This window comes from Molossus molossus, unplaced genomic scaffold, assembly GCF_014108415.1.
Source record: "Molossus molossus isolate mMolMol1 unplaced genomic scaffold, mMolMol1.p scaffold_m16_p_18, whole genome shotgun sequence".
Classification (NCBI taxonomy): domain Eukaryota; kingdom Metazoa; phylum Chordata; class Mammalia; order Chiroptera; family Molossidae; genus Molossus; species Molossus molossus.
This window is the reverse complement of record NW_023425353.1, coordinates 64,700,773-64,723,406: the sequence shown is the minus strand read 5'-3', so window position 1 is coordinate 64,723,406 and position 22,634 is coordinate 64,700,773. Positions and strand designations below refer to the sequence as shown.

Below are 22,634 nucleotides of genomic sequence, written 5' to 3'. Positions count from 1 at the left end.
ACTGTGCTTGGGCTGTGCCCTCCTGCCATTAGGCCTGCCCCTCTGCCACCTGCTGTTCTACTCTCCATTCACTACCTCCTCTGGGCATCCCTTTCTCTGGGAAGTCTCTGACACCTGTAACACCAGGTTGAGACCTCTGCAGTGCTCTGGTCCCCAGGAGCTGTCAGTATCATCACTGGGGCCCAAAGGACCCAGCAGAGCACAGGTGCAGGGAGGCAGGAGACAGAGTGTTGCAGGAAGCCCTCCACCGACCAGGGCCTGCTGAGCCCAGGTAGGGAGGGGGGACTGATGAGGAGATACCTCAGGCCCCATCCTTGACCTTGCACCAGCCCCTCTGCCTTGACTCTCCACCCACAATAAGGTCAGAAAGCAGTCAATGGCTTCCCATTGATGACAAGCTGATTTTTTTCTCTTAACCAAGATCACCTGTGGGGCTGTAGCTCCTGCAAGGGGAAAAGCCAAGGCAGGGCGAAAAAAGGTGTCCATGGCACTGCTCCGTGCCCCTGGTGCCCAGCACTGTGTGATTAACTGAGGAGCTGAGTGGCTGGCAGGCATGGACACATATCCCAACTGGCTTGAGGCCTACCCTGGTATGTAATGGGAGCTGGCATCACCAACGGGGGCTTGGGGGAAGGCATGGCCTCGTGGAAGGGGTGACGGCTCCTGGGATCCCTTTTAGGGCAATAGACAGGGTTGGGGTCAGTTGTCTGGGAGTGGGCTTGGATTCAGAACTCAACCAAGAGAAGCTGCAGTCCTGCCCCTGCCTTCTCCCTGACTGCCAGGGCAACTTGGACCTGGCTGGCCATGCCATAGGCTGGGTGGCTGCAGTCACATCACGGCTTGAAGCCTCCAGCCTCGGTGGCTGGCTTGGCACCCTGGGTGGGGGAGGGTGGATTGATTCTGAGAGGCTGGGAGGTTCCCTTGACGTCAGGAGGAGCCACGGGGCTGCCCTGGAGCATGGTACGATCCTCTAGGCCTTCCTCATCTCTAATCCTCATTCTGCAGCTAGTCCCTGGGCCTCTTCCCACCTGCTGGGGGTGGGGTCTGGGCCAGGGGAGCTGGGTTGTGGCTGCCTTCTTCAGGTCTCTCTGATTCAGTTGGTCTCTCTCTTCCCAGCTGTTTTCCCACCCTCCAAAAGGGTTAAAAATACCAAGGCTGCCACTGCACCAGTCGCCCAAGCAACTATTTGGAGTGGGGTGGCCCTCTGGAAGGTGGATCAGCCTTCAAGTGGTCTCCACTGGCTGGAGACAGCCCACCTCATACTAGGACCCACAGGCTTGGTTTGGGAGCAGGAGCCGGGGTCCGTTGCCTGGCCCTGCCTAAGGGTCCCGGGCCTCATCGCTGCAGCTGCCCACGGTGGGGCCGGGAAGATAGGCCTTCTCAGGCTGGGAAAGCTCAGGACACCGGTCAGGGTCAGCGAGCATCTCTGCCGCCCCTTACCCAGCAGCTTCCAGGGAGGCGGTATGGCTGAGGTCCAGCCCTGGACAGCAACAGGCAGTAGGGGATCCCCAGGAGTCGACCGCAGGGACTCGCTCCTATTGGGGTGTAGGACACCTGGGATGCCCCTCAGCCTGCCACCCTCCATGGCCGGGAATTTCCCAACCGCCAAAGACAAGGAGGAACAGAGAGGCCGCCTCCGCCGGGGCTGGGACAATGGAGCCTTATGCGCTAGAACAGAGTAGGGGTAGGAAGGCCAAGGGCAGGTGGGGTTAGTCGTCTGGACCAGGGAAGCCCTGCTTGCCAGGACCCCGCCCAGAACCACTGCCAGGCCGGGCGCAAGGGGATCTTGGCCAGAATCCCGCAGGGCCCACCCAGGGAGGGAGGCGCTGGGTGCCTCAGGCAGACAATGCCAGCCGTCAATGGCCCCTCTGTGCAGGGTCTCCCCTCGGGAGGGAAGGAAGGACCCATCTCCGGTGCCCGCTTCCTGATGGGCAGGCACCGCTGCTGGGGGCACCGGCGCCCCGCCCGCAGAGGGCTCCGCGGGGTCCAGGCCTGACCGCTGAAGAAGGCGGAGCCTGTTCTCCCCGTCCGTCTGCCCTCGGCCCTCGGGGCAGCAGGAAAGGCCCGGGAACCGGGGCGGGGACGCGGGCTGGGGGGCGTTGATCTCTTTCGGATGAGGCGGCTGCAGCCTCTCATCTCCTGCCAGCGCTCGGGGCCCGGGCTTCTGAGGGACCGGCAGGTGTGCGGGGGCGGCCCCGGCCCCTCCACGCCCCGCCCCTCCCCGGCGCCGACCCCGGCCCCGGCCGCTTTGTCCCGCGGCGGGCGCGGAACCCACAAAGCTCCCTTTGTGCCCGAGGCCTCCGCAGGGCCGATGACGTCAGCCCCCGCGACCAGCCCGGCGGGGCGGCACGGGCTGCGGCGCCCTCTGGCGGCCCCGGGCGGAGGGGCCGCCTCCGAGCCCCGCCCAGAGGCCCCGCCGGCCGGCCGCGGGGGCAAGTCCGAAGCTCGCCGGGCCGTCCCACTGGCCGCCGCTCCCTCCCCCGCGCCGTGCGCGCACTTCCCACGGGCCCCGCAGGCCTCGGGCCCTAGCCGTGCGGCTGCAGCCCCGCGCCGCCGGGCACTCGCCCCGCAGTGTGGCCACCTGCTGGCCTTCCCCGCATCAGGCTTGGGGGGCAACCTCTGGGGCAGCGGCGCCTGCTGTCCCCGGGTTGGCTTAGTCAGGCCCAGGGGTGCTCAGTTCTGGGCAGGCTCTAGGCAGCACGTCAGCCTGGGAGGCAGAGGGTGTGCAGGGGGCTGCCGCCAGCCTGGCTGTGTGGCCACAGCACTGGGCCGGGGCCGGGGCCGGGGGCCGGTTCCTTCCACGCTGCGCACCTCTGCTGCTCCGTGTGAAGAGCCCTTGGAAGTGTCCCCCCTGCTCCAGCCCAGGACCGCCAAGGTGCTGGGAGAAGGGGGGCGACATACGGGGGGGGGGCAGGCAAGACTCGGGCACACCCAGGGCCGGCACAGTGAGGGTTCCAGTCCATGCCTGGGTTCCTGCTGCCCTGAAAGAAGGTCGAGTTCTTCGTATTTTTCTTTCTACATTTTATTATTTCAAACCAGGTGAACAATTCCATAAAACGTGAAAAAAGCAAGGAAGTGTTCAACGCTGAAGGACCCAACCTGGGGGGAGGGCACGAGGGCATGGCCCTCAGCAGGCAGCAGCGGTTCCTAGTTAGCGCTAAGGAGCTACATGGAGGTTAATGGAGCCGGGCCAGGGCCCCTGCGCAGGCCCTCCGTGTCGTTGGCAGTTGTCCAGAAGGGCCTGTGAAGCCGGCTGTGTGGGGGCAGGGTGGGGCTGCCACCCGCACGCGGCAGCTAGCAGAGGGTGGGTGTAAACACGCAGACACACTCAAGGCACAGAGTCACTGGAATGGGACTGGGTGGGAGCTGGTCAGGATCGACAGTTTTAAATAGTTTTTCCCTAAAAAGTTTTCTAGGTTTGCAGGGTTTTTTCCTTTCATTTTTTAAAAAAGCTACGAGAATGAGCAGGTGGACTGTGGTCTCCAGGAATGGTGGCGTCTCACGCTTCTTGTGCTTTTCCTTTGGGGCCTCCGAGCGCTGAGGGGTGGGGTGGGGTGGGCGGGAGGCTCCCTGTAAACATTTGGACTTGGGCTGGGTCAGGGGCTGGTGCTGAGCAAAGCCAGGGGTCCCACTGGTCTGGATGTGCTCCCCTCCCCCATCACAGATAAAGACAAGGGTTAACTCTAGAACAGATGCCCAGGAAGGGGGTACCCCAGCTGTTCCCAGCACCTAAGACAAGGGTGGGCTTCAAACAGGGAGGCCTGTGGCAACCCCTCCCCCAAGCCTCTGGAGCTGAGGGAGGCAAAAGGGGGAGCCGAGAACAGAAAGGGGGAAAGCGGCTGGCTGGGGAGGGCAGGTGGGGAGCGTGGTCCTCTTGCCCTCATCTTCCTCAGGAACTGGGGGAGCAGATTCAGCTGTGGCCCTGGAGGTGGGGGACAGTCAGGGCATGGGTCAGGAGATAGCCACTGTGCGACTCCTCACGCCTCCTTAGACAATGACCCTCCTTTTTTCCCACCCGTTCGTTACCAGGGACACAGTGGCCACCCAGGAGCCAGTGCCTGTTGCTGGGTTACATGGGGGAAGGGGGTCTGAGCACTGGCAGAGTCTTCCCCACCACACCAGGCCCCGTGGAGCCAGCCTTAGCCCAGGACCCTCAGAGAAGTCTAGGCAAAGACGGCAGGGATGAGCACACAGCTGGTCACACTGAGTGGCAGCTGCCGAGGCCCCGTCATCCAGCCTCCTTCAGGCTCGGCCAATGGCCTGGTGAGTGAGTTTTCTCCAAGGAAGGCTGAACAGCCTTTTAGTTCTGTCCCAGTGCACAGGACAGAGCCCAGCCCTGCCTGTGCCTCCTCAGTGCCCTGCACTCGGCGGCCCTCCTGACTCACAAAAGTATGCCCCCCCTTGTCCTCTGCTCTCCTACTGGGCGCTCAGGTTCCCCGTCCCCACCTGGACCCTCTCCGTCCCTTCTCTGGGCTTAGTGATCCCACTGTGCTCCTCCCCAGCTTCCCGCCCAGCCCTGCTCTGGCTCACCACCCTGCCAGGTCGGCTGCCCCTCAGAAGAGGCCGCAGTCCTTCAGGTTGTTCTTGATGATGACATCAGTGACGGCGTCAAACACGAACTGCACGTTCTTGGTGTCGGTGGCACACGTGAAGTGTGTGTAGATCTCCTTGGTGTCCTTGCGCTTGTTTAGGTCCTCAAACTTACTCTGGATGTAGCTGGCTGCCTCGTCGTACTTGTTGGCCCCTGTGGGAGACAAAACGGTGAGGACCTGCGCTGTGTGAATAGGCCCGTCGCATGTGAACCAACAAGCAGACAAGGGGTGCACCATGTACACAGGATGACTGAGTGTGTGAAGGAGGATGCCCACGTGCACAGGTAAGGGGTCCACACCCCAGCGTGGGAAGAAAGGCCCCACATGTGCAGGCACAAGTACATAAGCCTGAGAAGCATCAGCTGGACATAGGGCCCCACAGTTACCCTTCTGTCCAGCAGGTGGTATGCGTGGGTCAAATGATCACCACCAGCGCCTCCCCAGAGGCCCAGTTCCCCCCACACCTGTGTACTCAGGGAAGCAGATGGTCAGGGGGCTGTGTGTGATCTTCTCCTCAAACAGGTCCTTCTTGTTGAGGAAGAGGATGATGGACGTGTCTGTGAACCACTTGTTGTTACAGATGCTGTCGAACAGCTTCATGCTCTCGTGCATGCGGTTCTGGGAGCAGGACAGTGCGGTCAGCACCAGCCCCCGGCCCCCACCCCCCGCCCCCCACCCCCAGTGGTTTCTTGGTCTCACCATCTCCTCGTCCTCAGCTAGCACCAGGTCGTAGGCGCTCAAGGCGACGCAGAAGATGATGGCTGTGACACCCTCAAAGCAGTGGATCCACTTCTTTCGCTCAGACCGCTGACCACCCACATCAAACATCCTGTGGACAGAGGCCTGCTCAGAATGGGGCAGCGGCCTTCATGGAGTCCTGCACACTGGTCCACTTGCCCCGATTCTGGGCCGGGAGTGTCGCCCGGCAGGACCAGGGCGCGTTAGCAGAGGATGTGAGCCGCTGGCAACCGCACGGCCTTGAGAAACCTCGGAGCGGGGCTGGGGATGCAGGAGCAGCCCCTCACCCCCACACAGCCGTGAGGAGGCCCTGGAGGGAGGCCCTCCCTCTGCCACCTCACAGGCCGGCAGGCCCGGCCCGCCACCCGGCCGCTCACTTGAAGTGCAGGTCCTTGAAGGTGAAGTGCGTCTCCACGATGCCCGTGGTCTTCACACGGGTCCGCAGCACGTCCTGCTGTGTGGGGATGTAGTCACTCTGCGCGATGCGCTCCAGGTCGTTCAGGTAGCTGAAGTTGGGGTGGGGGGGTCAGTGACGGCCGGCATGGGGCCTCCTGACCTCGACCCCTGCACTACATTCACTGCTCAGACGGGGAAACCTGGACCAGAATCCCTCAGCCCCCAACTGTGAAACAGGCCTGAGAGGTGCCGCTGCGGACCCAGCCCAGCACCCAGGTCTGAGCCAGGCCTGCCTCAGACAGATCCAGGGTGGCAGAGCTGCAGGTGGGGGCGTGGGAGGGGGTAGACCAGTTATTCAGTGATGGACTCAGGGTGCTAATCGGCACAATTATGGCGTCAGCTGCAGAGCAACCTGGAGTATCCTCGATGTGGGCTGGACAGGTTGGGGCCTGCCAGGCCCAGTGGGCTCTTTGCCCAGCACCCAATAAAATTTGGGATCCTCAGGGGAGGGCATCAGCACCTGCTTGGCAGGGGTCCCAGGGGCTTCACATTACCAGCTCCCTTAATTAGTATTGACCTGCCCTGGCCAGGCCCTGGGGCCAGCTCTGCTGCCTGCCTCAGTACCCTTGCTGTGCCCTGGGGGCTGGGTTCAGGCCTCTGAGCTGCTGCCCAGTGCCTGCCGGTGCTGATGTCTTGCTCCTGGGGCTGGGATACTAGGGCCAGCCCTTGGCTGCCACCAGTAGCTTGGCCAGAGGGAAATGACCTCAGAGACACAGAGACAGAACAGAAAAACAGGAAGAGCCATGGGGGACCGTGACGCATGTGCTGTAACCTCCACACCAAGCCCCACCCCCTACTGAGTGCCTCCAGTCTGGAGGCCCCATGATGGGTTCCACACCAGTCTCTCCCTTCTCAACAGGTGGGGTCTTCCTGGGGACTCACTGCCCCATGGCAGTCTTGGAGGATGGCTGTGACAAGGGGTGGAGTATCCCTGTCCCCTGTAGTGTTCCAATCCACTCGCCACCCTCGGTGGTCCCGTCAAGGCATACACCTGCCTGAATCCCCACCCAGAATAGTGCTAGGAACACAGGGTGCTTGGCGGGGAATGAAGAATGGAACAAGAGCCCTGGACGGTTGCTCAGTGGTTAGAGCATCGGCCCGCAGACAGGGTCACAGGTTCTATTTTCCAGTCAAGGGCACATACCTGGGTTGCAGGTTCGATCCCGGGCCCCAGTTGGGGTTGTGCAGGAGGCAACCAATCCATGTGTCTCTCTCACATCAATGTTTCTCTCTCTCCCTCCCTCCCTTCCACTCTATCTAAAAAAAATCAATGGAAAAATATCCTCTGGTGAGGTTTAACAACAAAAAAAGAAAAAAAAGCCCTGACCAGTTTGGCTCAGCGGTTAGAGCATCGGCCCGCGGACCGGAAAGTCCCAGCTTCGGTTCCCGCTGGGAGCATGTACCTCGGTTGCAGTTTGTCCCCAGCCCCGGTTGGGGTTGTGTGGTGGCAACCAGTGGATGTGTCTCCCTCACATCAATGTTTCTCTCTCTCTTCCTCCCTCTCTCCCTCCTGCTCTATCTGAAGATAAATGCAAAAATGTCCTCAGGTGAGGATAAAAAATAAAAATAAAAAAGAACAAAACAAGGGGGGAGTGAAGGTGTTCTGTGCCCGCCCGCGGTGAGTATCCGGGCACTGAGGTGGCAGGGGTTGACAGGGCTCACCCTGCCTCTAGGACCCACAAGCTCTGTTGGTGCTGAGCCTCTGTGACATCTGAGGCAGCACTGAGCCTGGAAGCCTGTCTGTCCTGTTCCCTGTGGGATACTCAGCACCCTGCGCCAGGCCTGGCACGTGGCAGGTACATCAGGGAAGAAAGCCAGGGCATCACCCTGTGAGCTGAGCCTCTGGGACTCCTGGGATCCCCTGTGATTCCCTAGCTGAGTCTTGAGCTCAGCCAGGAACCAGCAAGGGTCAGAGCTGAAGTCCTGGGCTCCACCCTACACACATCTGTCATCTCCCAGACCACCTCCTCCCCTTCGTGTCCCCCTGCGCAGCCAGCCTGAAGGTCCTCTGTGACCTCAAGCACATCCGGCACCCTACCGCCCCAGGAGTCAGCACACGTGCCCTGCCCCGGAGCCCTGCCCTCTCCTCCCCAGGCTGAGTTCAGAGCCGCTGAGGCAGTCCCTCGTGGGACCCCACTCCCACCACAATGATACCCGAAGTTGTCACTGCTTGGGGACTTGTTTGCTCCACTCATCTGTGTGTCCCTGAAGCCCTGTACAGGACCTGGCACAGAGTAGGTGGCAGCAAATGTTTCTTTAGAATGACTGTGTCTAAGGAAGATGAGACACAATCGGCCTGGAGGAGACAGACTCCACGAGCCGCCCTGCCTGGCCCTTCTCCCGGCCCTTAGATACCGTGCCTCCCACTTCAAACCCAGACCCACCAGCGCCTGGGCTGGCAGCCCCAGTGTCGGAGACTAGCGTGTTTCTGAGTGCAGACCGCAGCCCCGCCGCTGGGCATACTCACTAGGCAGCGGAGTCGTTGAGCTGGTACTCCCGAGAGCGGCCGAAGCAGGCCTGCACGCCATGGTCGGCCCAGAGCCTCCGGATGATGCCGGACAGGTCCTCCGGGAGCACACCCTGCTCCTCGGCCGTGCAAGACAGTGCAAACAGCTGCCTGGCGTCGTCCTGGGGACAGCAGTGGGTGGGCAGCCAGTCACAGGAATGCACCACTACCCCGCCTGTCAAGGGCAGGGAGGCCACCGAAATGGGGCCAAGGCTGGGGTGCTCAGTTCCCCTGGGACATGACTTGCCCTGAGGCCTTCTGGGAGGTAGGCAGGGGTAGGGGGAGAGTCCACATACCGTGCGGGAGGGGTCGGCAAAGTCAATCTGCAGATTGCCCATGGCTTTGACGATGGCCATGATGGACTGGATGGTGTTGCTGTAGACCACTGCCCGGTACTGCCGGCACTCCTCTTCCGAGTAGCCGTCCTCGTGGATGATCCTGGCAGCCAGGGGCAGAGACTCATGGCCACAGGCCACAGGGACCTCGCTTGGCCACCTGGGGCTGCTGGGGCCTACAGGGACCTACTTCAGCGAGGACAAAACCATCCCCAACCCACTGGGACCTGAGGATGGACGGCTGCGTCTGAGAAGGTCCTGGGCCTGCCTGAGATAGGCCCAGAAGAGGAGGGGAAATCGAGGTTTGGAGGCCACCGCCTGCACAGCACTTACTTCATCTGCTTGACAATGGTGCTCTTCCCCGACTCCCCGGCACCTGGAACAGAGGGCACAGGCCGTCAGGGAGCAGGCCACACAGGGAGGCAACTAGTGGCCAAGCTACCTGTAGTCCTGGAGGCAGAACTCACCGTCCCCACCAACTAACTGCACAGTGAGACGGAGGCAGCTGGGCCTGGTGGGCAGCTGAGCAGGGCTGCAGTTGGCAGGGCCACAGTAGTCAAGGCAACCTAGACACTTGTGCCCTATGGTGGACTCTCCCCAGACTTCGCCTCCCCTAGCTCCACAGCCCACCGTGGCTCCCCACTGCCCTGCTTGAGTTCAGGGGCTCTGGCTGGAGGCTGGAGGCAGCGCTGCCAGTCACCCTGTCACTCTCGCACGTGCACCGCCGCTCTGTGGCTGGTGCTCACCAACCCGGAGCCCGGCAGAGCTGGCAGGAAGGAGCCCTGCACACTCCAGCAGGGCAGAGCCCTCTCCCACTCTCAGCCATAGCTGCCAGAGGCCGTGGGGATGGGCCTGGCGTCATACTCTTGTCTCTCAGACATGGCCCAAGGCCAAGCCCTCTGTCTGCTGTGCCCAGGTCTGCCCTGAGCAGATGGAGACCAGGACCTGGGAGACACGCAGTGTAAAACTCACACGCACACACACACATGCACGCACGCTGTACTGACTCAATATGCTTCCTGCCTGGCAGCCCACCCTGTATACCCCTTGGCCAGAGCTGCGGGTTTGCTGCACCCTCTCCTGAGTGTCACAGCGGCTCCGCAGGTACTGCTTCTGTTCCCATTTTACAGATGAGGACGACGCGGCTCAGAAAAGTAAAGTCTGGCCCTGGCCGGCTTGGCTCAGCAGTTAGAGTGTTGGCCCGCAGACCAAAGAGTCATGGGTTCAATTCCCAGTCAAGGGCACATTCCCGTTCAGTTTTGGGTTCGATCCCCGGCCCTGGTTGGGGTCGCAACCAATCGATGTCTCTTTCTCACATCAATGTTTCTCTCTTTCCCTCACACTTTATCTGAAAAAAAAAAATCAATGAAAAACTATCCTCAAGTGAGGATTAAAAAAAATAAAGAAAAGTCTGGTCCCAAGATCATGCAGCCAGGAGTCAGAAGGGCAGGGGAACATGTAAGACCACAACGGGCCTGCCCAGTTCTTCTCAAAATGACTCAGACCCTGCGGGACGATGCCCTGGGAGGGTGTTAAAACCAGCAAATCCCCGGGTTTCTTCCCAGACACAGAGCCAGGTCTGGAGGGTGGGGATCAGGGACTCACCGCGCCCCCAGCTCCCTATCCTGAGCTCCAGGCGGAAGCACCTAGGCTGGCCCGCCCGGCCTTGCCCGCTGCGTGGCCCTCTCTCTGCCAGTCACCTGCACTGTCAGGCACGGCCTCCTGCCACCTCCAGGCCTTTGCCCATGCAGTTCTCTTTGCCGGGCACACCTGCCCCACGCCCCACTGACATGCGTCCCAACCCTCCTGATCGCTGTGGCAGGTCTGTCCTCTGAGCGGCTCACTCTTGGTCACACTCGGGGACTCCGGCCCTCACACCCCTCAGAGGATGAAGTGGCTAATACACAAACTGATGTGAGCGACAAGAACACAGCAATAATGACGACAAAGCCGCGAGCAGCACCTACCCCGTCCGCTAAGTAACGGAATCTCCCAGGCACCCTGAGGACACGTCTGTTCTCACCCACCTCACAAATGAGGGAACTGAGAGGCTGCTGTCACAGGGTTCGATCCCCTGGGCAGTGCCCCCTAAGCTGCCCTCCGTGCCCTGTACTGCAGCCGAGTCCCTGCAGTGCCCGCCTGGCAGTAGCAGACCCCGCCAAGGCCCTGGCCCACCTGCATCTGCCCTCCCTTGTGCCCAGATCCACGTTACCAGGAAAACTGAGGTGCACTGGGGGCCTGGGTATGTTCACAACCCAGTGGCCTCCTTGAGAAGGGTCTGGGCTCTCCTCACAAGGGCCACCAGCGGTCTGGAATCACGGGCTTGACTGTCCCAGGCCTGCTTCCAGGGCAGAGGGGCACTGGGAGTGGCGGATGTGCAGGGGCAGTGAGCCCGTCTATCGGTTCAGCCCCTGGGCACTAGAGGCACCAGTGCCAGTGTATTCCGCTGGGCATGGGCTGTGGTCAGATGGCAGCACCCCTCACCCCTCACTGTGCACAGCAGAGCAGCCAGGACCTAGCACTCACACTCCCCACCTGCTGAGTGGCGACCACGGAGAGAGGGACTAGTGACTGCGTGAGTGTCCTTCCCACCCAGGCAGGAGGGAGCGAGCACACCCTGGGATGGGAGGAACAAGAAGCCACGGGGTCTCAGCCAGGACTGGGGGCCTCGCCGGGCAGCAGAGGCCAGGGATGTGAAGGGATGGGTCAGATCAGCCACACCATCCCCACCAGGCCAAACAACACTCGAAGAGACAGCGCTCCAGGGCACAGGGGACCCGAAGTTAGGGTGAGGGTTGTCCTTTCTTGTGTAACTTTAGGACCCCTGTCCACCTGAGTCACAGTTTCCTGGTCTGACCCTGGCCAGCGATGGGTATGGCAGCAGAACTCGCTTTGCATGTGATTTCCCTGCCAGGACCGAAGCACACAGCACCCAGGCAGGCCGGGCGGGGGCTGGGTGCTTGCTCTAGGCCCCAGCCAGCTGAGAGCCCACTCCCTGCCCCCTTCGAGCCTGTCCCCTGGCTCTCACATTCTGAGTTAGGGGGACATTCTCTGCCCTGAGCAGGGGTCACCGCTTACAAACTCCCATTTGACAGATGGACAAACCAAGGTCATAGAAGCCCTGTCCCTGCACTCAGGATGTCCCTCCGTCTTTCCAGCAGCTGGGACTCGGGAGGGAAGGAGTGGGAGGACAAGGGCATGGTGCTGGTGGCCAGGCAGAAGCAGGAGAAACATTGGGACAGAATCAGGGGCGTGGCTCAGGAGCAGCTAGGGCAGAGCAGGGGCCCGGGGCAGAGGTAGGTGCGACCACAGCATGACACCTGGGTGGCACGGACTGGACAGGGACCCTGGTTCTCGGGCAGTCCACCAGTTTCATCATCACTCCTCTAGGCCCCTTTCCATCATGGCCTGCAGTTCTCACCATACAATCTGGTACTTGGCGCAGTTGGTCTGCACCTTGCTGATCCTGGGCACCCAGTCCCCTGTCCCAGCTCTGTACCTTCCCCTCCGAACAGGGGGCTTCACTAGCTGGCTCCAGGTTGCTGCAAAGGTGCAGGGTAGGGGACCTCAACAGAAGGTGGCAGGGGTCTCCTGCCCATAGAGGGCACTCTATCCCCATCTGAGTGAGACAGAGGGGCCCACACAGACTCTGCAGTGGCCAGAAGTGTTCCCACTGGGCCACTTCCCCGTTCTCGCGGGGAAGAAACCTCTGCAGCCTGAGCCTCAGGGCTCAGCCGCTGGGCCCCTGGCAGGCAGGCAGTAATTGCCCTGCTGTGTTGCTGTGCTGGGTGACAGCGACCACTATGCAGTAGAACATGTGCTTCCACTCTGGGAGTGCTGGGCCCCAGGAGGAGGGAACAGATGGGGGAAGGGAGACAGTGCCAGGCCACGGCCCGAACAAGACCGGCAGTCCAGTTGCTTGATCCCAAGCCCCAGCATTCAGGTCGCTTCTGTCTGTCCATCTTGGACCCACTACCTCCTGGACAAAGCTCCGCTGGGAGGCCCTGACATGCCAGTGCCCTCTCTGGCCTCAGTTTCCCGCCTGCGGACTGCCAAGCCTTGAACGGCCGGCCAGCCCCATCTCACTTTCGGATCTTCTCCCAGGGGGAGGTCCAGACCTGCCACAGCCCTGTGGCCCATTGGACCCCTGAGATCTCTGAGAACGTCAGCCCCATCCTGCCCATTCCTGGCACCTCATCTGTGAAAGAGGACACCACTGTCACCTCCTCCCAGGAGAGGGGTGAGGATTAAACACTAAGCTCTCCTCAGTGCCTGGCACACGCTGAGCATCCAGATAAAGGTTATTAGCATGATTTTCCTACCCTTCAGATTACAGATTCCCCAAAGCTCTCGAAATGAACACTGCAGCCCATGGCCACACCGGATAGGTCACCACAACCACAACCTGCAGCGTGGCCGCTGTGCCAGGGCATCAGGGGAGTCGCAGGCTTCAGACCAAGCGCAGGGGAGGGCGATGGCCAGTGGCTCGGGCGCTGACTCAGCGGCCGTGGTTCCCTGCGGGAACTTGTGTAACCTGGGGCGGCAGTCAGAGCCACACTCCCCTGCGGGCTTTGTGCTGAACTCGCCGCTCCCCTTCCACACAAGCCGGAGCTCCCACCCGTCTCGGGCCTCCTTTCTGCCTAGGCTCTGAATAGTGTGCAGATTCTCCGCTCAGAAGGCTGGGAGGCTGGGGCAAGGCCTCGAGCAGAGGCCCGGTGCTGGTGGGCTCCCGGGAGCACGTGGGGCTAGGGAGCCGCGCCAGCTGACGTGGCAGGCCTAGGGCAGAGGTTCTCATAAGCAGCAGTGGTCGTGACCACAGGGTAGGCTTGGGCAAGCAGCCCAGCTCCAATCCACAGCACCAGGCCCGCCCCCCACTGCCACAACCCCCCCCCACCCCATGGGGCACAGGGGGAAAGAAGGGGTGAACCCTGGGAAGCCCACCCCACAGGCAGCCGAGCACCACCTCCCACTCCCATCCCAGGAAGGTGCCACGTCTCCAGCCCAAGCCCGTGGTTTGCCACCCCCCCACCAGGCCTGCCCCTCCCCTGCAGCCTCGGGGTCCTGGGCCTGCCACCACCAGGGGGAGCCTGGCAGCCAGAGACCAGTGGAGGCGGTGGGGGCTGGGCAGTGCTGGGGAGCATCTGTTTCTGAAAAGCAGTCTCAGCTAGGGGCAGTTGGGGGAGGGGCCTGGACCCTCACCCATCACCCACTCCGGAGCCTGGGAATCCCTTCGCCTGCAGAGACACAGCATACCAGGAACAATGGAAATGAAAGGGAGGGGGAGAGGGCCCGCCAGACAAAGGCCCTCCAAGCCCCACCCCTGGCCTCTCTTCCTTCCTCCAGGTGCTCCTCTTTGGCCCCCTTGACTCCCTAAGAGGCTCAGCAAGGGTCTGGCACTGTAGGAGCCTTAGATGGGCCCCATGACACCCCACCCCTATGTGTGGCCTTGCTTTCCCCTAGGTGCCCCAACAAAGTCGGAACCTCCCTCCTTCCCTCCCTCCAGTCCCTGCCATTTGGGCAGCCTCCAGCGGCTTCCAGGGGTTCACAGTGTCCATCAGGGAAGCACGGAAACCAGGGCCTGGCCTGCCTTTGCCAAGTTGGAGCTCACTGTGCAAGAGAGACAGGCCTCAGGGCTGGCCAGACCGACGGAGAGGGCTTCCCGGGCAGGATGGGTCTCCCTCGCGGGGCCCTGCCCACTGTGCACAGGGAAGCGGACGCTGGGTAAGGAGGGCCAGCCTGGAGGAGAGGAGGCCGAGACCTGCTCACCGTTGGGCCTTAAGGCTACAGGTGTTACCCTCTCTGGGAGCCTGGAGATGCTCAACAGGGCCCAGACCACACAAGGAGCCAGGCCATTAGGCACACCCGTTTTCCTGGTGCCTGTTCCTTTAAGGAGTCCCTTTGCTGTTTTCAAAGAATCTAAACCCCCACCTCTCAGTCACTACGGTGGCCCCTGGGTAAGATGCCCAGCCCTGGGCCTCAGTGTTCCCATCTATAAGATATCCCCTCAAGCAAGTATGCCAAGCCCCGGCATGCCGAGGCTTCCCTGGGATCCTCACACTCACCCCAACTACCCCAGGGTCCAGCCCCAGCCAGCAGCTTGTCCAGGTGTCCACAAGCCATGGGACCAGCTGAGAATGATGGCCTCACAGGTCCCGGCCCTGAGCGTCCGGAGGAAAGACGACAGGCTGAAGTAACTCTGAGAGGAAGGTGGAGGAGGGGACCCTCCAGGACCTAAAGTCTTTTTTTTTTTAAATCCTCACCTCAGGATATTTTCCATTGATTTTTTTTTTTTAATTGTTTTCTTTATTGATTTTAGAGAGGAAGGGAGAGGGAGAGGCAGAGATAGAAACATCGATGAGAGAGAACATCGACTGGTCACCTCCTGCATGCCCCCCACTGGGGATCAGGCCCACAACCTGGGCACGTGCCCTGACCGGGAATCGAACCAGAGGCCTCTTGGTGTCTGGGTCGAGGCTCAACCACTGAGCCACACCGGCGGGCTCCATTGATTTTTATATAGTGGAAAGAAGTGAGGGGGGGATATAGAGAGAGAGAAACACTGATGTGAGACAGACACATCGATTGGTTGCCTCCTGTATGGCCAGGGCTGGGGATTGAACCTACAATGCAGATACATGCTCTTGACCAGAAATTGAACCTGCAACCCTTTGGTCCACAGGCCGATGCTCTAACCGCTGAGCCCAACTGGCCAGGGCAGGCCCTGAGGTCCTGAACGGTCTCAGATGCATGTCTCTGCTGTGTCGCTTCAGAGCCAGGAGGCCTGAAAGCCCCTGTTCCAGCTTCCTGTCTCAGGCTCGGAGCCCCGGCACCACCACGCGGAGGCCACGGGGCATGAGGACCAGCCTCCGCAGCTCTCCTGCTGCCGCCAGCCCACACTGTAGACACGCTCGACAGCCACACAGTCCCGTACACAGCCCACTGCAGCCTGTGCTCACAGGGGCCTCTGCAGGGACACTCTCCTCCTCCTCAGGACAGCTCCCAGCCTTCAGAACAAGCTCAGGGACCCCCACCGTGGACTCTGACAGCCCGAGCCTGGGCTCAGTCCTCCTGAGCCTGGTGGTGGTGGGAAGAACATGCGTAGTGTTAGGGGACCAGTGAAGCGCTGAGTTGCCTATGACCTGAGTCTTATTATGAGGGGACACGGGCTGGGAGGAAAGGTAGAAAGCCAAAGTGGGGGCAGCTGCATTAGGATGAGGTCACACATGAACACATGGCAGACTTCTGACTGTGCAGGAAAGATTTTTGCAGTCTCGGGTCCCACCCTCCAGGGCAGACAGTCCCCTTTCAGTCTCCTTGAAGAGGAAAGGAGGCCCCGAGCACCCGCCGCGCACCCCCAGCACCCGCCTGTTGTCCTGACTCATCACTTCTTGCCCTTTGGGCACAGATTCCTGAGAGGCCATGGTGCTGGGGCAAGTGCTCAGAATCGCTACCTGGGTTATATCTTGGCATCTCCACTTAGTGAGGAAGTCATGTAATGGCCTGAGCCTCAGTGTCCCCGTGTCCTGATATGAGTCTCAGGCTCCCAGGTTTAGGTAGGACATGACCCTGAAGAGTCCAGCCCCACGCAGCACTTAAGGCTCAAACAGAGGCAGCTGCTGGTGTCACCAGAGACCAAGCCAGTGGCTAGTTGACAGGGAACCCTTATTCTGGACCAAGGACCCCTCTGTCCACCCCCAGGCAGGGGAAACCCGGAGTGAGCTAATCCCAGGCTGCTGCCCCATTTCCGGGCATTCATCCCGGCCTGCAGCCGGCCTTCCGGCCTTGGAGGGCCACGCAGTCGGGAACGTAGGAGCAGCCTTCTGCTTTCCTGCTGGCTCTCCCAGTGGCGTCCCTCTCCCGGCCACCGCTTCCTGTGGTCAAAGGAGGGGCCTGGAATCCTTCTCAGAGGCGCCACCTTCGCTGGGATCCTAGGCCCAGTGGTTGCTGGGGCAAGACAAGGGACCGAGCTGCCCGCGCTGACTGACCCAGTGACTAGCCCAGTGACTAACGCAGTGATGTCCAGTAGGGTGGCCCAGGGAATGCAGATGAGCCTGAGCTAGTGGGGCTCACCTTCGAGATCCCTAGGTTGACAGGGTTCACCTTCCCACCCCCAGCACATAGTGGAGTGGCCCTCCTGTCTCTTCCTCTTTTGGGCTCCTCCTCCTCCAGCTGCTTCCTCCTTTTCCTTTGGTGTGGACAGCACTTCCCCAGACGCCAGCTCTGCCATGCAGGCTCCACTGCCCCTCCTCCTGCGGAACAGTGTGTGCTGCCATCAACACCCCTCTGCACATTTTGAAGCTGTAGCAGCCTCGGCACCCCGGAATGCACCAAGCCACAAAGACACCTTCTCAACAAGCCTTATACGACCCACCTTAAGGCTTGGCTCACACTAGCCGGACACTCGCTGCCAAGCCTTGGACATACATGCAGAAGTGCCCAGCAAATGTTTGGTTATTCCAGGTAGATTATCTCCCCCAAACCACAAAGATGGCCACAGCCCCAGGAAGCAGCAGTCTGGCTCAGGGCATCCCTGGAAGGACCAGTATCACGCCTACCCTGGAGGAACTCTCTGATTGCCTGCACCAACGGTGAGGTCACGGGCAGGGGCTGAGCCCAGCGGGACTGGGCAGGACACAGGCAGAGGGTGTCACAAATGGCTCAGACCCCCTACTCGTTCCCAAGTGTGGGAGCTCCTGCACTGCCAGCTCTGGAAGACAAAGCCTTGCCCAGCCTGGGGGAGGGGTGGGAAGAAGAGACTTGGAGGCCCAAGCTGCCCCGCCCCCATTCAAATGCTAATGAGCTCCAGCAGGCAAGGCGAAGGCTGTGGGGGGAAAGGGAGACTGCAGGCAGGCCTGGGTCCCTAGACCTCCAGGAAGTCAGCTCAGCCTGCAGGGGTTGGGCTTCAGGTCTCCAGGGCAGCCTGGTCTCCTGGCCAGGTGGCACTAACTGTCTACAGACCTCAATCTCCCCTCTTGCTGTGACCAGCTGCCTGAGGTCAAGGAATGGGGCTCCCCAAAACTCCATACTGGGGCCAAGCAGCCTCTAGCTGGGGGAGACCCCTGTCCCTACCAAACTCAGTTCTGCAGGAGTCATCAGCGGGTCCCTCACCTTCAGGCTTTGGTGTACTGGTGCCACAACTCCTGTGGCTGCAGACAGGCACCCCTGTCCTCAGGTTCTGGTGGAGAACATACCAGGACTTCACCTGTCGCTGGATTGCTCATCCAGTGCATTAGGCGGGGTTAGGATTTGAACCCAGATCTGGTACCCCAAGAGCTGGTTCAGGGAGGGTGAGCCATCCTATCCCAGGCCAGGAAAAGCCCACCCAAGGGCTGGGGAACCTCGGCCAGGTTTTCCTCCCAGTACCCTTGCTGAGTTGGTCCCTTTGCCCCCAGTGTCAGGCCCTAGCAAATGTCACTCATTTTTCAATACTACCCAGAGGGCCCCTTCTCCAGGAAGCACCCCCACCTTCCCAGGCACCATTAGACTCTACCCATCACTCAGCCAGCCAGGACCCCAGGGTGGCCCTTTCCACTATCTCCAGCTAGACCAAGCCCTCGGCAGCAGCCCGGAATTACTTATCCCTGTTCATGGATGTGCTCAACAGCTTCATTCCTTTCACACACATGCAACAGGCACCGACAGTGGGCCAGGCCCTTTGTTAGAGACACAGACAGGACAAAGGCCACCAACTGCCCTTCCTTTCCTGTTGGTAACCCTAAAGGAGCCCTGGTACGTACAGTCTGTACTGGTCAGGCCAAGCCTCCTGCAGCACGGCTCCAGTCTGGGCCCCAAGAGCTGCACAGGCCTGCAACAGTCCCCAACAGCCTGAGCTGGAAGGAAAACTGCAAAGCCACTGTCCCGTAGGAGCAGTTGGAGTCCCCACTGTGTGCCGTGCCCTGTGACAAGCTGCAGACTGGTCAGCAAGAGTTTTGCATGGAGTGGGGTAAGGACTACCTCTGAGGTGCCAGCATAGCCTGTGGTGAGACCAGGAGAAAAAGAAACTTCTGTCACAGTATCCCCCCAATCCTGGTCACTGGCCCTACACTGAGCCCTTGCCACCTGCCCGCAATATGCCAGGCTGTGGCTCATCTTACTCCTCCATCTACCCATCCCCAAGACCAAGTTCAGACCAGCAGCACTTCCTTCGTTCAACAGACAGACAGGAAACATCCAATAGGTGCCATGCTCCATGCTTAGCACAGGAGGCTCAGCCCTGCCCCTGCAGTCAAGCTAAGGCAGCTGTGACCCAGACAGACACCATGCTTGGTGGGGAAGCACCAGGAGCCAGGAGGTGCTTCCCCAGCCTTGCTGAAGGGGACTGTCAAGGAAGGATCCTGGACAGTGGTCCCGAGCAGAACGAAGAGTATTCATGAGTTAGGTGGAACGGGGGAAGGCACAAGCGAAGGGGCAGAAGCGAAGTGCCGAGGGCAAGAGACTGCTGCGTTTACACCCGAAGCTTTCGTGGGGCCGGTGATGGCACTGTCTCTCCTTTCTCTGCAGGCTGCCCACACAAGCCATCTGAAATCAGAGACAGCCCAAACAGAGGCTGGCTTCCTCTTCCCTAAGCCCTGCCCAAGGCCCCAAATACCACCTGAGGATAATGGGTGGGGGTGTCATGGAGTAGGGCTGGTATCAACAACTCTGGTCCCTCCACCAAGAAGCCAGAATAAAACCTCTCACGAGTGTGTACCACATCTGCCTCTGCCCGGGTGACAGTGCTATGCCCAACCGTTACCCAAGACGGGAAGGAGCCAGCATGCGGGTGGGGCAGCAGGCGTGGTTCTGGCTGGGAAGGAAGGCTGGCAGTTACCCAGCATGAGTCCCGTTCCCTGGACAGAGTCCTTCCGCTATGTGGGACAGGCACCCAGCTCACCGAAGCTGCCCCCGCGGGGCTCGCATCACCTCCTTGTGCCCGGGTGGGGAAAGGATGGCTCCCAGGACGCTTGCCCAGGCAGCCACGACGGATTGGGTCCTCAATTTCAGGCAGAGCTTGGTCTCCCAGCCCTGGCAGTGCACCCTCTGCATGGTCCCGGTGCCCATCCCACACTCCCACAGGAACCTCCATGAGGCCCCTATTCTCCCTACCCTGGGCCCAGGCACAACTCTGGCCCAAACCCAGGGAGCCCATTTCACAGAGAAAGCAAAGCCAGAGCGGCAGGATGCTGGGATGGATGGATTCCCCAGCCTAGAAACTCTGAGCCGGAGCCTGCACCCCTGTTATGCCTGCCCAGTGTGGCAGGGGTTGCTAGGCCCAAAACCTGAGCTGAGCTCCAAGGAGCAGGAACGGTGGGACCGGGTTGGGACACAGCACAGGCCAGGAGCACAGTGCCACATCTCAGTCGCCACAATAGTGATTGGCCTGGAAAGGGGCTGGCTAGAGGCCCCTGGCCGGACACTTGGAGGCAGCAGTACGGGAGGTACCCTCTCCAGGCCCAGCGGGCAGCAGCGACTGGCATTCCACCGCGTGACACCCACTCGCTGCCACTGCCGCACTCGCAGCAGAGACAGGAAGAGGCAAGCGCCCGATGCAAAACAGCCCAGGAGGCTGGGCCGCCGCCCCTTCCCGCCCCTTCTCTTCCTCCCGCAGCGGAGGAGCGGATGCCATTTTGAAACCTCCGGGGCTGTGCCCCTGAGGCCAGGCCCCCAGGGACAGTCAACAGATGGGCGGATGATGGAAGACACGCTGCTCCTCGGCCATACGCCCAGCTTGAAAAGCCCCACTTTTCATAGCCTGGGGACCCCACAGCAGCTCTGGGGCAGAGGGGCCACACCCCCCCATACACTGTCCAGCCTCCAATGCTGCTGGGGGCCTTCCTCCCTCCAACACTGAACCGTCCCCCAAATCAGACTGTCATTGGGCACCACACCTGTTCCCAGTGGGAGGCTGGACTGGGACAACTATGGGACCCACAGCCTTCGCAAAAGTCGACCTCAGGTGCCCACCCCCATCTGCCGCCCCAACTCCTCATCCAGCTGGTCCACTACTCCCTCCTCACAGGGCCTCAAGATCTGACTCCCGGCCTTTCGGGCCAGAAGGGGTGCGGAAAGCCTGGCACCCGCCAGCAGATCTCGGCCCGCCCGCCAGGGCAGCAATATGTCGGCTGTCTCACCACTTCCACTTCCCCCCACCCCTCAAGCAGCCACCATCTTCCTTGGCCTTGAAGGCGCCACAACCCAAACTCCTCCACACTCCCTCCTACTCCCCACCTCCCCTCACCAGTCCAGACAGGGCTTAGAAACTGGGAAACAGATAGCCAGTGGTATCTCCCTGAGAAGCCAAGGCCTGGCCCCCTTCCCCAGTGGGAAGCCTCAGTGCAGCCCCTTGGGGGTCTGGGCTCTCTCCTTCCAGCCGGGCCCACCGCACAGGAGGGGTGGGGGACTCTGGGGAAGGCCAGAGTGTGGGAGGGCTTAAGGGAGGGGAAGCAGCGGGTCTGAGAACTGATGCATGCAAAGAGGGACCTGTTGGGCCAGAAGCACAGAGCAGGGGTCTCTAAAGGTTTGGGGTTCCCAGCTGGAGAGAGGACTCATGAGCAGTCAGGGTTTTCCAGTCGAGGTCCCTTGAGGGCAGGATGCACAGGTGGATATAGGGCCCACAGTAGAGATGGGGCACAGTGGGCAAAGGAGGGATTGGTTGGGGCCCTGGCAGGGGCCCCGGGGAAACTCATGCCCAATGGGAATAGGGGGAGCAGGTGGGGGGAAGACGTGGTACCTGAGGGTGGGAGCTGATTGGGGTTCTGAGGGTTTAGGTAAAGTCTAGGGAAGGCTAGAAGGGGCTCTGAGGGTCTTTGAGGTTGCTCAGCCAAGGGCAGGTGGTCCAGCCGGGTTCAGTGCAGCTTATGTTGAGACCCTAGTGGCTGGGATGAGATGAGGTGCTATCTAGAGTCTGGGCTATGGATCAGAGTTCTAGGCCAACCCAGAATTTTGAATCATTGTTTGGGTGTCCTGATCAGGCCGGGTCGGGGGGTTCAAGTCCAGGTGTGAGGGGCCAGGCCAGGTCTGGTAGTTCGAAGCCCTAGCCTGGATGTCAAAGTCCTTGTCGGGGGTTTGGAGCGGCAATCGGGGGTCCCAGCACAGGGCGCGGCCTCACCCAACAGCAGCAACTTCACCTCCCGCGCCGCCTTCTCTCCGTCTTCCCGCAGGTTCTTGTCGATCATCTTGGAGCGCTCGGCTGCCGCCTTGTCCTCGGCGCTCACGGTGCAGCCCATCCCGCCGTCCGCCGGCCCGGCCGCCGCCCGGCCCCCACACGGCCCCCGGCCCGGCTCGGCCCCGCGCGACCCGCTCCGCTCCCGCCGCCGGCCCTCTCCGGGTAGCTCTCGGGTCCGTAGTTCCGAGCGTCTGCGGGCGGCGCCTTCCAGGACTCCGCGCACCGACGGCGGGGCGGGCCGGGGGTGGGGCCGGAGCGAGCCAGGCCCGGGACTGGGCCGGGGCGGGCCCAGAGGCGGGGCCATGGGAGATCCGTGGCCGGTGATTGGCTCGAGGGCGGAGCGACTAAGTTAGGCGCTGCCCAGGTTTAGGCCGGGCTGGAGGCGGAGCCACGCCGAGGGAGAGCCGGTAGCGGTAAAGCCGAGCCCGGAGGGATTGGACTCGGGCCGACTGCCGGCGAGGCCAGACTCCGATTGGGTACGAGCTCCTGGGGCTCGCGGCCGGACGGCCGGGGGCGGGAGAATCTCGTAGCCCAGGGTGGGGATCCGTTGCACCTCGCAGGCCAAGCAAAAACCAGCCCTTGGAGCTTCTGCGAGTTGCGTGAGCAGGGTGGGGAAGGCATATCCTCATCACTTGTTAAAGTTAATGAATCCAATAAACTTGTTCCACAGAGCATGGAGTCACTCGACTGCGGTTTTCTCCGTCCTAAGGAGGGTTTGGCCCCTTTCTGGATTGCAGTATTTTTTAAAAAGTCTTCCTGGCCCAGCCGGTGTGGCTCAGTGGTTCAGCGTCGACTCATGCACCAAGAGGTCGCCAGTTTGATTCCCCATCAGGGCACATGCCCAGGTTGTGGGCCCAGTCCCC

At 61.2% G+C, this 22,634-nt stretch overlaps 1 protein-coding gene across 1 annotated transcript; it reads right to left on the bottom strand.

Moving 5' to 3' along the window:
• Positions 1 to 3,429: 3,429 nt before the first annotated feature.
• GNAI2 (G protein subunit alpha i2) lies at positions 3,430 to 21,986 on the bottom strand. The gene is made up of 9 exons (XM_036266337.1): positions 21,715 to 21,986; positions 8,961 to 9,003; positions 8,589 to 8,730; positions 8,254 to 8,414; positions 5,708 to 5,836; positions 5,292 to 5,421; positions 5,057 to 5,210; positions 4,531 to 4,744; positions 3,430 to 3,922 (listed from the first exon to the last, which is right to left on the bottom strand). Exons 1-8 carry the CDS (start codon positions 21,830 to 21,832, stop codon positions 4,554 to 4,556), a joined length of 1,068 nt encoding a protein of 355 aa, XP_036122230.1. The 5' UTR covers positions 21,833 to 21,986; the 3' UTR covers positions 3,430 to 3,922; positions 4,531 to 4,553.
• Between the last annotated feature and the right edge of the window lie 648 nt (positions 21,987 to 22,634).

Bases quoted from the DNA above. Each gene is read 5' to 3' on its own strand.
- GNAI2 (XM_036266337.1), bottom strand. From the start codon at position 21,832: ATGGGCTGCACCGTGAGCGCCGAGGACAAGGCGGCAGCCGAGCGCTCC. The intron at 8,415-8,588 runs GTATGTGGACTC...TGCTGTCCCCAG, and splicing joins TTGCCGACCCCTCCCGCACG to GACGACGCCAGGCAGCTGTT. The intron at 5,837-8,253 runs GTGAGTATGCCC...CCCCAACTTCAG, and splicing joins CTCAACGACTCCGCTGCCTA to CTACCTGAACGACCTGGAGC.